This window comes from Lipophrys pholis, assembly GCF_963383615.2.
Source record: "Lipophrys pholis genome assembly, chromosome: 10".
Taxonomy (NCBI): Eukaryota; Metazoa; Chordata; class Actinopteri; order Blenniiformes; family Blenniidae; genus Lipophrys; species Lipophrys pholis.
The window spans coordinates 21,560,245-21,575,854 of NC_137640.1; the positions used below are offsets into that span (position 1 = coordinate 21,560,245).

Here is a 15,610-nt window from a genome sequence, read left to right on the forward strand (position 1 = left end):
CCCTGATACACAAACAATCTGCTGCTGCCCCCTACAGGCTGTTCTCCTGTTACTGCTGCCATGATGCAGAGACAGCTTACTGCTGCCCCCTATAGGCTATTACTATTACTGCTGCCCTGGTGCACAGTCTGCTGCTGCCTTACTGTTTTACCATGTTTTGATTTTAAAAGGAAGAAAAGAAAATATCTTTAATTATTCTCAGAATTAATTAAAGATGCTTTATAACTATGATTTACTAAAATTTGAAGCCGCAAACTTCCTGTTATGAGGCAAGTTCTCTAATCAAGTCGTACATGAAAATGAAAAAATGATAATGATGATAGTCTTTGTTATCCAGAAAAAAATATATGTCACTGTTATTTTCAAAGTAATTATGTGAACACACATATGTGTCACAAAGACGTTGGTTTGACAACATTTTAAAAAGGAACTTTTTCTGAGCAGTGTCTGTACTTTGCATGCAGATTAGATGGAACGCTGCTCATTGCTTATTTGTTGGACATTTTATTTTCACCAGCTATTTCTGAGCACAGGGCAGCCTCTTGGCACAGCGGAGTACCTCTGAATTCTAAGTATTCTCGGTTGGTAGAGCAGTCATCTCCCAATTTGTAGGTTGCAGGTTCGATTCTCCACCTTTGTCTGTCCACATGCCGAAGTGTCCCTGAGCAAGACACTGAACCTGAAACCCAGTAGATGGACTGAGCACCAAGCATGGCAGCTGCTTCCATTGCTGTGTGTGAATGTGTTTAACGATGTAAAGCGCTTTGGAACTGCTCAAGCAGCTGAAAAGCACTATTAAGTGAACTCCATTTGCTATTTACCAGACAATTTAAATATATATTGAAACTCTCTTTGAAAAACAACACGTTCTAGGGACTTTCATGAAATTTATAAAGCCTCCTGAATACCCAAAGCAAGTTTGGGCAAGTTCAGAGAAAAGAGAAACTTTGATGACCCCAAGATAAAATGTTTGAATGATGTTTTAAAGCACTTTCAAGTTGTTGTTGTTTAATTTTTATTCTTAACAGATACCAGGACTTCTGCTTCTACTGTGTTACTGTAATAAGGTTCCACTTCCCAGTTTACTGTGTTCACATGATAACAACCAACATGTCCGCCTCCAGCAGTGCTGCTGTATCCCTGCAGTCATCATCAACCAAGAGGGCGATGAAACACAGCTCAGGTAGGACCAATTCATTTTCACACATCATTTAATTGATTTTTAAAACATTTTGAAACCCGAAACAAATTTGTGAAAGATTAAAAAAAAAAGAAAGAAACAAAGAAAGAAAGAAAAGAAAGACAACTCGGGACAGAAAAATATGTATGTCAAATTATCTCCTGGGCCTGGGAAATATAAAATGCAACTTTGATAGTGTATTTATTTTATTTTCTATACAGGCAGTTTAATAAACAACAATGATGACATGTCAGTTAATTCCAGCACAAGATATATCTGTGTGTGTGTGTGTGTGTGTGTGTGTGTGTGTGTGTGTGTGTGTGTGTGTGTGTGTGTGTGTGTGTGTGTGTGTGTGTGTGTGTGTGTGTGTGTGTGTGTGTGTGTGTGTGTGTGTGTGTGTGTGTGTGCGTGTGTGTGTGTGTGTGTGTGTGTGTGATGATAATGTCAGTTTGATTGCATTGAGTTTGAGCTTTTCTTAGTTTTACAGCTGAGTATAAATATCCAGCCTCACACTGCACAAAGGTTTACAGTCCCTCTATACGATCTAGATTTTGGAGACTTCATTGTGAATTAATTTTCAGTTTTTTCTTACATAGCTTAAGTTATGCTTTCTTCATACAGTTTTTCCGTTCTCTGTGATTGAGTGATTCATCCAAGGATCAGTATGGGGCATCATTGTCGTAAACATCTGAAACACAAAAGACAAAGCAGAAAATTCATACAAAACGAATTTAGGGAAAAGACAAACATAAAGGGAATGTTTCAGTTGAAAGGACATTTTGTGTGGATTTCATTACAGAACACAAAAAAATACTCACCAACTGTATAGTCAACGTCATCATAAATGTCTCCTTCCCTGCAAACAAAGAAAGTATACTTTATATTATACTTTATATTTAACCATTTTAATCGTATTCACACTATTGTTTGGAGCAATGGTGGAGGTCAGGGACCCACAGGGGGATATGAACACTGAATCACTGAATATCTGCTAATTTTGTTGAATACATTTCACAACATGCCATTATAAAATAAAACAAAAATAATAAGAATTGTGTAAGTTCAAGATTAATTTAACATTTACAAACCGATATTTATCTAATTGAAGTATGATTAATATGAGTTGAAGCTAACTAATTGAAAGAGTTTCATATGAATTAAGGTGGATTCACTTACATTGTGAGGAGATAGGATCTGAACACATAGCCGTCTGTGAGAGGGAAGGGAAAAACACATTCAATCATATTCTTCATCAAATTGATACATTTCTATTTAATAAACTTAAAACCCCGTCTGGCAGCTTTAGATTATTTAAAAATATTCTGTATGTATTCTATGTGTGCAGTGCTTTATTCCTGTACATCAAGAGGTAGCTCACTTACACACACACACACACACACACACACACACACACACACACACACACACACACACACACACACACACACACACGCAAACACACACATCATTATGGCTCGTACGTAATATAATATGCACAGGACAGAATTGCAGAGAGTTGCAAGGAGCTCACGTACATTTTCCGAGGCTGTTGCGACACAGAACCTTCTTGTCGTTGGTGAGCTGGATGACATCCACCACTTCTCCCTGAGTGACGTGCAGATCCTTCCCTCCAGGTTTCTTAATGACACAGTTGGGATCCACCATCATGGTGTGCAGCACCGTGATCGGTCCGTCATACTGGGACACAACCAACATCACAGGGCTCAATGTCACAGATATTATCAAGAAGAGACGACCTTATCTTTTTTTATTCATACCATTTCATAGTGGGAAAACAGTTTGGAGGATCAACGTCTAACTGTGGAGATGACACTACTACTTGTTGACAATTAGATATCTGTGTGAAAATGTGAGGATGGTTTACCTTAAACTTCTTTCGAAGCTCTTTCTCCAATTTGGGATCAATGCTGGAAAACAGTTGGAGGATTATTAGTGCATGAATTATTAGTTCAAGCTGTTTCACGGAGTTCATAAAAACCCATCAGAGACACAAACTTTTGATTCTCCTGAGGCGGAATCGGCTGTCCTCACACAGCAAAGCCACACTACGTATTTTACAGAACGAGAAGAGAACATTTACCAGATTTCTGGTGGCGGTGGAGGTGGCAGAGGGAAATCGTCAGGTATCGGCTGAACGTCATCATAGTTGTCTGAAGAGAAATACAAAATTCAGTGATGCTGAGTCGACCCGATACGTCAAGTCCTAACATCCATTGACACAAAAGGCTAAAAGCAGTCGTCAGTCGAGGAGGAAAATATGTACAAAATCAAAAACACTTAGAACCAGCTACTTACCATCATCGACAATTGAACTGCAAAACAAAAAAAAAGAGACATACAAAAACTTGTCAGCTGAAACAGGTAAATGAAACTGAAAAAGCAGTTTAACCAAACTAATGGAGGAGAAAAAAAACCCCCACTTATACAAGGTTTAAACTTCTTCAGAAGAAAAGGTGAGTTGGTGTTAAAATGCAATTTACTGGCCTGTACCTGTTTCTGTTAGACTCCAACTTAAATTGTTTTGGGGGGTCTGGAGGTGGTGGAGGTAAAGGATATGTGTCTATTCTTTTTGACGGGAGCAAATTATATCTTTTAATGGCTTCATAATCGATATCCACACATGTGATGCTGATGTATCCATCTGCAAGGAAAGCACAATGAGGACGTCAGTCACTGAGTTTTACAGCGTCGCCTCATAACCATCAGGATACACACAGAGCGAAACCTCTTAACAAAACCACACCAACATAGTTTAAGGCTTCTTAAGCTCATGATCTCGTCCATCTACCAGTTTACCGATCACAGCGCAGCACAGGTTTTTTTATTTATCTTTTTCTGTTCTGTTCTGTTCTGTTCAGACTGTTGGAAGAAACAGGATGAACCTGAGTCGAAGCTCTTGATTTTTATATATATTGTGCACACCTGTTGGCACAATAATTGCATTGTAAAGAACCTTTTTTTTTTTTTTTTTTTTAACTTCACCAAGTACCTTTAGACTGGGATGGTTAAAATTTAGAATATGTATAAGTAATGAATTAAAATAAAAGCAAATCTGTGTAGTTGTAATTTTCTGTATGTATCTGTGTGAGTTTCAATGAGTATTTCCCTCTGACAATCCAAAGCCACACTAAACACATGATGATGGGTGGAATAATCACTTTAGATTGCCTGCATGTGTGAATTTGTGTGTCAGTTATTATCTTTTTGTATGCGATGCGATGAAGCGGTGACCTGTTTTTCAAGGTTAGTTGATATGTCTTGAGAAGCCAACCATTATACCAAATCCAGATTTCCATTTCTAAGTTTCCGGTATTTACTCATCGTGATTGAAACAAATAACAGAAACAGGAAGATAGAAACTCCCTGTAATTATGGCTGCATGCACATGATGGTGCTGCTGGATATTTGGATGACTGTCATCTCTGTCTGCAATCACACAACAAAACCCGCCTTTATGAAAGGAGCATGTAAACTGTAAAGTCTATATTATGAAGCATTCTCATTATTTGTTTGTTTGTTTTTCCGTGCAACTTTGACGCAGGAGCCAAGTCTAGAAGAGAGATCAGAAAAGACAAACTGTGATACGAAAGTTCTTTCTTGAATGAAACTCACAACTTCCAGCCAGAGAGCGAGCCAGCCATTTGCCCCCGGGGTTGTTCTCCACTCGGAGGATCTCTACACTTTCTCCTTGTTGCACACTCAGGTCCAGTTTACTTCCTCCATGCCAGTCATGCCGAACCCTGGCCGTGTGAAGAACCTGGACTTCTCCCTGCAACTACACATGGAGATGAAGCTGAGAGATAGATAGATAGATAGATAGATAGATAGATAGATAGATAGATAGATAGATAGATAGATAGATAGATAGATAGATAGATAGATAGATAGATAGATAGATAGATAGATAGATAGATAGACGGATGGACGGATGGACGGGTGGATAGATAGATAGATAGATAGATAGATAGATAGATAGATAGATAGATAGATAGATAGATAGATAGATGGATGGATGGATGGATGGATGGATGGATGGATGGATGGATGGATGGACGGACGGACGGACGGACGGACGGACGGACGGACGGACGGACGGACGGACGGATGGATAGATAGATAGATAGATAGATAGATAGATAGATAGATAGATAGATAGATAGATAGATCAGTGCTTCTTTACCTGGAAATTTTTTCGCAGTTCGTTCTGTTTTTTTTTAAGCTCCGTCTTCTCTTTCTTTTCCTGCTCCAGTTGTCTCTTTACATCTTTCTTGTTTTTCATCTCAACTGCAACATGGTTCACTCCCTCCGAGTCCCTTTAACGGAGCAATAAACCCCAACAGAAGTGACGTAAAGAATAAACACTGTTTCATTGCGCTTGATATCATCAAAAGTTGTATTTTTATTGGCCCCACATAACTTACACTGTAGCATGAGCACAGGTACCTCCCAGGTTATAACTTTGAACAGATAAGCCCACAAATGAAAAATAAATGAAATAGTGTTCTCCCGCTCTACCCTCTCTGACTTTTATTTAAAATATCATTTTCATTTAGTACTCAAAGCATCGAGACTGTCGTGTAAAAGCAACACCTCACAGAACTGAGATGACTTGTTGGTTTTCACCAGCGGCTGTTGCAGTGGATTTTATCATCAGCAGCACGATTAGTAATCTATTTCAGTTTATTTCATGCAGCTGCAGTCGCTCTCACCGACAGCTTATGAAATACAAATGTACTGTAGTGGACTTATGGGGATGGCTCAAAGTTTATACTTACTCATCATCAATGAATTCATACACATCATCCGCTTCATCCTGCAAGAGCAGATGTTTAGTATTGATCGAAAAGAGGAGGAAATAACACCTTTATGCAGATTTGACAGATCAATGGTGACCCACAGTAAGATTTTATTTGCGATGCTTTTTGGAGTCACAATAATCAGGTGCCTATTATAACCTATACCCGGGTCTAAACAACTACTACTACTACTTCTACTACTACTGCTGCTACTACTAATACTACTACTACTAATCATAATAATAATAACTACTAATAATAATGCATGTTATTTGTATTGCACTTTACATTCGTGAATGTCAAAGTGCTGGAAACAACAATATAAGCTAAAAAGCAGCAGTTGAAAACATTTTTAAAAAACAGTAAAATCAATAAGAGCTGCAAAACAATAATGTTTTTAGCTCATTTGTAAAACAATCAGCAGTCTGTGCAGCCCTCAGATGTTCTGGAAGTGAATTCCACAGGCGGGCAGCAGCGGTGCAGAAGGCCCGGTCACCCATGATGCTGAGTTTGGTCTTCGGGATAAGAAGGTGTGAGGTGTTAACCGAAATCATATAAACCTGGACCAAGATCCAACTGACACCATGAAGGACTGGGATTTCATTTGAGGCTGTAATGTTTGTATATGTTAACATGTTAATATTTCTATTGCCTTATTATTGGGATATGTTGCCCTGTTGTGAGTGGCAATGTGACGTGCGTCGGTGGGCGTATGATAATCTTCATGTGTTGCTCAAAGCCACGGCATGCCACGTTAACTGAAAAACAGAGCTGGTGCTCCCAATACCACACCCACACACACACACACACACACACACACACACATTTGTGTGCAAAGACTATTTCAAATCTCCCTGAAAAGAACCAGCTCACTTTCTTTTACTTACTCTGTCCCAGCACTGAGAGCTATTGTCACTGCAGGAACCTGCAAAAATCAGACAACAGATAGATTTGTCGTGTGAGTGAACACTTTGGCAGCTTTCTTTACTGAACATGTGACGTTAGATGGCAAATGAGATTATAACTACTGCTTCTTTACTGAGTTATTCAAAACGGAAAAAGAAAAATGTAATAAAATTCCAAATTATGTTTGTTTGTTTTTTTTTTACCACTTTTTTCGAAGCTTGCAATATCATCATAGGGGTCCTGTTCGTCCTCAAAGTCTCTGCAAAGAAAATACACAGACAGATTCCCTTGATCATCTCGGAGCATTTATAGAGAAACGTTTCATGACAAAGGCAACATTTGTCTGATGTTTAAACAACTCAAGATAATAAGAATGGTTCTTTGGGGGTTGTTTTCCATTGCACATTTGAAACCGGTCGGCATTAGATAGCAGGACTCTGGGACATGGATGGTTTTTGACACCTTGATGCTGAAAAGTTTTAACTTCCTCAAAATGTAAGTAAAAGTCAAATTTATTCTCATAACATTTCACTTCTTGGCGTCTCCACAGCAGTGAATGCAAAAATAACATAATAATCAGGTCGAAAGGTAAGAAATATGTCACTTGATATAGTATTCTGTTTAGAGAATTGTTCACTGGCAATCACTCACACCGAGGCGATCTGGTGCGGCAGTGTTTTTGGTTTGTTTAATCGTTGCGGGAGTTTTGGAGGACTGAGCACAGCTGGTAAAGATGCTCTTCTGTCTGCTGGTCCCGACGAGGCAGCTGAGAAAACAGGAGCGAAAAGGGCTCAGGTAAACAACACACAAAATACAGTCGCTGAAAGTCAATCAGTGTTGTTCAAGTTACTGAAAATGTGTTGCTTTTTACTTCTTTGAAAAGTAGTTTGGTTACTTCACTGGTAATTGGGGGAAAAAAAAAAAGTCTTAGTACTGCAATCATAGTGTAATTTTAGTGGGACACCAGTTAGTTGGAGGGAATATGCTCTACCATCCTGGACGTCACAGGTGCTCCAAAAATGAGACTCAACAAATGATGATGAGAACAAGCTGGATCAAACTGCAAACATGCAGACTGCAGTTGGCAAACTTAATGAAAGTATCTCATGTTTATTGATGAGATCAATAAGAAACTGTGTTGTTTCGATAATAGCTATTAGTCTTGGTCTTTCTTGTTCGTGGCATTACGGTTAGGCCACATCACATTTTAGCAATTGCTAATATTTTAAATTAGTAATGTTGAATTAACCTGTTTTTAGATTAATGCTTTTTTTTAATTAGCATATTTCCAGATAAGGTGACATATCGCGGCCCTCTGTTAAAACTTTTCTTAGATGACTTTTCTACTCAACGGCTTCCTTTCCATCGGTTTTCACTGCTGCTGCAACGGCCAAGCACAGCGAGTTTTATGCCGGATACACTTGCTACTGCAACCAGGATTTGAGTTGGTCCCTCGCATTTTGTTTATAGAAAACAAAAGAAATTGGAAGATTTATCTTACTTCTGAAAGCATTTTAATGTTTGATTGACTGTCTGCAATATTGCTATAGGAAAATCTGACTACAGTCAGCAGATTAAATAAAATCAAGCCATAAATCTGAGGTCATGATTTCTAAAACAGTAAATCAATGATAGAATATAATTCAAGTTACACAGTGTCAATAACACCAGAGTCTCATAAACGAAGCAGTTAAAAGGAAATTGATATATTCTGGAGAATTTCTCAGTGAAATTTGCAAGTTCATCGTGTTTATTTGTAGGCCATCTCGAGTATGCACAACTAATCCAAAGGCAATCTGGTTCATTGTTTGTTGTTGACTGCAAATTATATTTGTGTGACTGTTGTATTGGCTCTTTTGAAATTCTGGTGCACCGTCTGGTGACACTCATTATTATGTAAGGCTGAAACATTTTAAATTATTTTTGGGAGTTACTCTGAAAGATTGAATAAAATAAATAAATCACAAACACCACCACAAAAAGAATATTTGATTCATTCTGAAAAAGTCTCATTACAAACCATGTGAAATTGTGCAAGTTGCAGAAACTTACCAATACTATTTCTTGTAGCACCGAGACCAGATCCCTGCCTGAACCTGAGAAAAGGTTCCAGGTTGACACGAGGAGGCCGTTTTGGTTTTAATGGCCGCGGTCCTTCAGGGGGAAGAGGCCGCTTCAGCGGGATCACATCGCCTGCACTCCTCTGACGGGGTTGCTGTGGGAGTGGAGCAGTGGAGGTGGGAGAAGGTGCTATAGCCAGAGACAGTCCCGGTTTGGTTCCTGAAGTCCTCTGCTGCCTCAGCATCATGTTTTGCAGTAACTCCCCTGTCTGCCTGACCTTGCTGAGATCTCCTGGCTGAACACTCGCTCTGACCGCAGAACTGGAAGCAGACTTGGTGTGGTCGGCCTTCGGGAGCCTCAGTGGGACAGGTCCAGCTGACAGGACAGGCGGCGTGGGAGACAGTCTGTTGGCGATCTCATCCCCGGGCACTGGCAGGATGGCTCTCCCAAATCCAGGCCGTGGAGATTTTGGTGAGCCGCTGTCCCGACTGCTGGTGTCCGAGGTGTTGTGTTTGTTGTTGAACCTGGCTCTCAGAGCCTTGACATCAACACTCTCCTGCTGAAAACAACACAGGGACACAAACTCAGCTGCATCGCCTGGGTTTCTGAAGCAGGAAGTCAGCAGCACACCGGGGTATGCCCCCCCCACACTCGTCAAACCTCTGCTCTATCTTTACAGAATGCAGAAAGAATGCACATTGCAACACCTCCGTTTCCTGGTAGATTTGATCCGCACGGAGATTTGAAGTCACTTGCATGTAAAACTCCCAACTCATTCTCACATCAAGGAACACAGAAAACAGAAAACAATTATAACAAATCACTTCGCAGTTCTTAATTTTTCAGTGGTCGCGAAATTGAGGATTAATCCATTTTGGGACCGTTTGTTTTACAACTAATCAGACACCTTTACTCTATTTTGTTAGCATATAGCTAATGACTTTATTTTCAATCATTTCTGTTTCATCTTATATAAGAAGGTGGGCATGGTGTTGGTTTGGATATCAGTCCTGGTGTTACTGGATCTATTTGCAGCTTTTGATACAGTAGATAACTCAATCATTTTAAATACATTGAGACACCTGGTTTGTCTCTCTGGCACTGTTTTTAACTGGTTCAAGTTCTGCTTCAAAGTTAAAATATTTCTGTATGGATTCATGCTCCTCAGAGATTCTGAAAATCAGATGGGTTGTGCCCCAAGGCCCAATTCTTTTTAACTTGTATATGTCATCAAGGCAGATGGTGTAGATTTTCACAGCTATGCTGACGACACACAGCTGTACATTGCCTAGTCTAGTCAAGATCAATTGATAACTTTTTAAATTGTATTTTCGATATTAAATCATGGATGGCAGAAAACATAATTCATCTCAATGAGGACAAATCCAACAGAGAAACATTTATCTCGACTACAAGCACTGTCTTTAAAAACATTTGATCAAGTAAAGAACTTGAGCGTCATTTTGGACTCTGAGCTTAGTTTTATTCCTCATATAAAGCACGTGGTTAAAATCGTTTTTTATCATCTTAGAAATACCCGGAGTCCGCCCATTTCTTTCTCTTGAGCCAACACAGAGATGCTGATGCCTTTGTCTCCTGTCGTTATTGATGACTATAATACAAAACGCAAAACATCGGACACCTTCAGCTTCTGCTGAACTCAGCTGCTCATGTGTTGATGAGGGCCAGAAAGTAGGATCACATGACACCGGTTTTCAAGGCATTGCATTGGCTCCCCATTATTTTAAAGGTTTTTAAAGGTTTTAATGGTCCTGCACCTTCTAATCTTACAGATTTATTTTTATTTTATGAACCATAGTGAGCCCCTCATGTCCTCTGGTACCGGCCTCATAATCTTTCCCACCGTCAATACAAGAACCTTCGCTGAGGCTGCCATATATATATATATATATATACATATATATATGGCATTGAAATTTATGCAGTAAGGGTAAACAAAAATTTTCAGTGTCTTGGTTGATGAGAATTTGAACTGGAAATCAAAAATTATGCAAAAGTAAAATATTTAAAAAAAACAAACAATCAAAAAAACAAAAACAAATACTGTAATAAAGTAAAGGACATATTGGATAACAAAGCATTACAAATGTTATATAATTATCTGATTGTTCCATATCTGACCTACTGGGTTGAAGTTTGGGGAAATGCCTCAAAAAACAAAAATCCATCTTCATTTTACAGAAAAGAACCATAAGAATAATCAGTTGGAGAAAGTATAGAGAGCCAAGAAATTCATTATTCATTCAGCTGAAATCGTTGAAATATCGCCACTAAGCAGTTTATAATATTCGACAAATTATGTATGAAGCTCATAAAGAAACTTTATCAGTCAGTGTCCAGAACTAAAGAGCATAACTTAAAAGGAACAGTGATTTTTATAAAACCAAGATTTAGGACCAAATTAATAAAACGCTGTATTTCTGTAAAAGGGGTCATGGCTTGATCTTTATGTATGAATTGAAACACACTATTTTATTCAAATTTCTGGCTTCAAGGAATGTCAAAGAGGTTTGCTGATTAATTTCCTATGTTGAGCTCTACCTGGTAAATAAAAAATAATAATTTAATAGTAATTTAAAAACTAAATCACAGATTGAAGTTCAGCTGTAAAAAGATAATTTTTTTAATTTGGTCATTGATAAGTTGATACTAGTTTTCTCCCACAGTCCCAAAACAGGTATGTGAGGTTATCTTACATTTGAGGTGAGTTGGTGATTAATAATTCACCTGCAGACGTCAATGTGAGTGTGTGTCGTTGTCTGTCTTTGTCTTCTTTGTCTGTGAGGGACTGATGGTGACCGTTTCAAGACGTATCCTGCCTTCAAGTATACAACACACACCTTCACATGCACACAAGAGCAGTTTAGAGTCAAGAAATGATGTGAGGCGAAACCCTGAGCCCAGGATACACCCTGGACAGGTCATCAGTCCATCACAGGACAAGGAGAGAGACTGAGATAATCACGGAATAGAGGCATTTTAGGGTCACCATTTTACCTCTTGTGCATGTTTATGGACTGTGGTAGTAAACCGGGGTGCCTAGAGGAAGCCCATTAATACATGGGAAGAACATGCAAACTCCGTGCAGAAAGGCCCCGGTCAGTAATTGAACCAATGTCTGTCTTGCTATGAGGACAGAGAGCTGACCACAGCACCACCTCGCGGCTGACATCTCAGTACCATCTTATGTAAACCTTCTACCGTCTCTAACAGGCAATTCTTCCAACAATATTTTGGAAACTCTAACATAGCCATCGTTGTACTATTTTGCCGTACTGAGCAGATTTCTGAATTCAAAACTCCGTGGATGCATTTCTCTGACTTCAGGAAAGAGTATCAAAGGGTATTCATTGCTTCAGCTGTGCTCTTTCACATATTTGGTTATTTTATAATCACAACAGCAATCACATGCAAACCATGGCTCATGACATAATCATGTGACCTTCAAGTTCGCATTTCAGAAAGAAAAGTTTTGCACCGGTCAACTAACTGATGGTTGGTGTAGTTGAAGTGACAGAGGACAGGGTGAAATGGAAGCAGACGATCTGCTGCTTTGACTATCAAAGGGAGCTGCTGAATAACAAAGAAGTCTTTTATTTAACCCTCATGGAGATCTTGAATCTATTCTTCTATGTCCGTGTCTTCAGCACTGCAGCAACAGCATACCAATTTTTATTTATTTTTTTAAGTAACAATAAAAATATACAGTATCATGTGAAGCACTTTTATATAAGTGGGACTATATTTTTATTTAAAGATTAGTCGACAAATTACTTTATGAATGTAAAGGGAAAAAAAACAAACAAAAAAAAACACACATATTACACAGTCTTATATGGATTTGGGGCTAATAAATATTTCCAATCTGTCCAAATGTTGGAGATTGGGTTGTCCTTGTTTACAGTTTATGAGAAGTCAGATAGGCAGGGATCACCTCAGTGTAAAATTTTCCCCAAATGTTATTGATGTACTTGCACCACTGCACTCCTCTCCAAATTAAAGTTGCCATGTGAGAATACTGCACTTGACAAGGAAAAATGTAACAGATCATGAGACGGGTTTCTAATTCAGTTGCGAAAATGGGGCGTCGACACTGACAGACAGAGGGCAGGGTCTGTTGGCGTTTGGGAATCCTGAATCAATTGAAGTGAGTGATGTTTAGGGGGGAGAACCATTAACCTTGGCTGACCCTTCAGCTCAATGATTTGCATATCTGTACTAACTGCGTTCACCTGACCTGATCTGAGACGGACTTCGGAGAAAGTTCTGGGTTCATATTTCTGATATTGATGTTAACACCAATGTAACAGTGTTAACAGTAAAATGATTTTGCATGAAGCTGTAACTAAGTAACTAAGTAACGAAGTAACGAAGTCAAACAGAGAATGAAGAGCAGCAGGAAGTGCTTGTGACCACACAGCTTCTCACCTCAGCCAGCATCCTGCACTTGTTACCATGAAACCTCCCTCTGCTGTCACCTCTGCACCAATAAGATGCAACTTCTGCATGCAAACCAACCCCCCACCCCACCCCACCCCACCCCCACCCCACCCCATCTCTCTATGTGTCTCTTGTACTCTTTACATGTTCATCACGTCTCTCCAACGCTGCTAGAAAAGGAAGCAGACAAAAGGTTTTTCTTTCTCTTCACCACAAAATACACACACACACACACACACACACACACACACACACACACACACACACACACACACACACACACACACACACACACACACACAGACTCAGAAAAGGCTGTGCAGGTGTGTTGCAGACAAAAAAAAAACTGCAGTGAAAAGTCATTTCATAAATTTTGGTGACGACGTATGAAAAAGTGAGACTCCCAGACATGACTTCAGTGTCCGAACATCACTTTCAATACACAATTGTTAAATATATTTGTTGCCCTAAGATAAATATATCAACGAATAACGGATTAGTTAAATGAACAGTGAGTCCAAACTAAAACGGATTTGATTTTACTTTCACTCGCAATGTTGATAGGTTATAATAACTCCCTCTCGCAGATTATAATCCAGCCGCTGATTAATTGTTTGATTGTTGAGTTTCAGATAATTTGATTGTTGATACATTTTCTGTAGTTTATTTTTAGACCCTTATTGTGGGAGTATTTTGGATCAATAGTTATTTTTAAAGTCATCACTGACACATCACTGGGGAACAGAAAAGTCCTGAAAAGCAAGCAGAGCTTAATTCATATGGAAAACGAGCAGGAAATATCGACTGTCTACTATTTAAACACTATCAGATATTTGGAATGAAACAACCCAACGCTCTCAGTGAATCATTAACCTGTGGTAGCTGTGTAATACTGCTTTCTTTCATCAAACAGCAGCAGGAACAATATCTTTCAAACACAAACTTCTTTTTTTTGGAGGGGGTAGAAAAAAATATTATCCAAGCTTTTTTGAGTACCGATACGTATGACTGAAAATCTGAAGGTTTGACACAACTTGTGGATGTGAAACTCTGACATATTAAAAAGCAGGGGAACACTTTTAACAGGTGGCTCGCTGAGCTCTGTTACATATAGATGATGAAGATAAGTGAGGTGCTGCAGTGTGGTTAAAAGGATAAAATATACTGATGGCCTGTGTACAAAACCAGAATATTTATAAACATAGCTGTATGAGATGACTAGAGTGAACTCGCTAACCCAAGAAAAGAGGTATAGGAGGAGCTGGTAACAGGTCCTTAATAGGTCGATGTGAAAAAGCAAGAACAGAGCTTTGTAAAGGACAGTTTCTTACCATGTTTGTGGCTTTAGTGGTGGTTTATTGATGCATAAAGTGCTCCATGTGATGCTCAGTATCCAGAATGATGCTGCTGCACTGGCAGCTACATGTCCTGTGTCACCAAACACACACCAAATGAGGAACTGCACTAACTGAGTGTGGGCCTGCAGGAGGACTGACGGTGACACAACAAGGGATTCCTACCAGAAATAGTCTCATGGTCAAAAAGTCTGTTTCACTTCTTCGGAGGAAACATAGAACATTTCATGACTATTTTAGTGTCACTGGCAGATTTTTAATCCTTCTGTCCTGTTGTGTTTTATTCTTTCATTTTGTGACTGCAGAAGGTGAGATTTATATACACACAGTGCTGTAATGGAGAGACAACAACTGGTGAAAAGGTCATTCAAAATTATATATGTTTGATTCTGCTTTTACTAGTCAAACAAAATCAACACTCTTCATATAAATCTCAATATCAGTCATCATATATTTCCCTGGCTTTAAAGTTATCTGCCCTTAGATATCAATATTGAAAAATCCACCAAAACTGAGTGTTTGTGAGTCAATGGATCTGTAGAACTTGTAGTAAATCTGGAGTTTTCAAAGTTTGGAGAATTGTAGATATCCTGAATATAAAGACTTATCAGATATTTTAAATTAAAAGCAATAGGAGAAGTGTGCTTTTTATTGTGAGTGCTTCCCAGCAGCAGTTAACAATAATAATTAACAACACACACACAAAAGAATACCTCATTGTGTATGACAAGGCCTGTGCAGTATGATATATTTAGACTGCTCAAACTCCCCGAAAATATGAGTAAGCTGGTTAAAGAATCAAACAAAATAAGCTGCTGATCTCATATGAG

The 15,610-nt window shown here is 38.9% G+C and overlaps 1 protein-coding gene across 3 annotated transcripts; it reads right to left on the reverse strand.

Annotated features, from left to right (window-relative positions):
• Positions 1-1,201: 1,201 nt before the first annotated feature.
• Positions 1,202-14,901, reverse strand: LOC308116089 (FYN-binding protein 1). Of its 3 annotated transcripts, none has more exons than XM_080474077.1 (16): positions 14,757-14,901; positions 8,956-9,523; positions 7,555-7,669; positions 7,107-7,162; positions 6,885-6,922; positions 5,977-6,014; positions 5,382-5,514; positions 4,814-4,976; positions 3,692-3,842; positions 3,497-3,513; positions 3,282-3,351; positions 3,066-3,108; positions 2,716-2,878; positions 2,357-2,390; positions 1,999-2,036; positions 1,202-1,868 (listed from the first exon to the last, which is right to left on the reverse strand). In XM_080474077.1, exons 1-16 carry the CDS (start codon positions 14,757-14,759, stop codon positions 1,840-1,842), a joined length of 1,659 nt encoding a protein of 552 aa, XP_080330203.1. In that variant the 5' UTR covers positions 14,760-14,901; the 3' UTR covers positions 1,202-1,839. The 3 variants fall into 3 exon arrangements, 2 of the variants coding, with proteins under 2 accessions (XP_080330203.1, XP_080330204.1); XM_080474078.1 differs by having other exon boundaries at positions 8,956-9,520; positions 14,757-14,867; XR_013935750.1 differs by lacking the exon at positions 3,497-3,513 and having other exon boundaries at positions 3,682-3,842.
• Positions 14,902-15,610: the final 709 nt, after the last annotated feature.

Coding starts and splice junctions, on each gene's coding strand:
- LOC308116089 (XM_080474077.1), bottom strand. Junction 6,015..6,884: donor GCTCTCAGTGCTGGGACAGA/GTAAGTAAAAGA, acceptor CTGCTCTTGCAG/GATGAAGCGGATGATGTGTA. Junction 3,109..3,281: donor CCACCGCCACCAGAAATCTG/GTAAATGTTCTC, acceptor ACTGTTTTCCAG/CATTGATCCCAAATTGGAGA.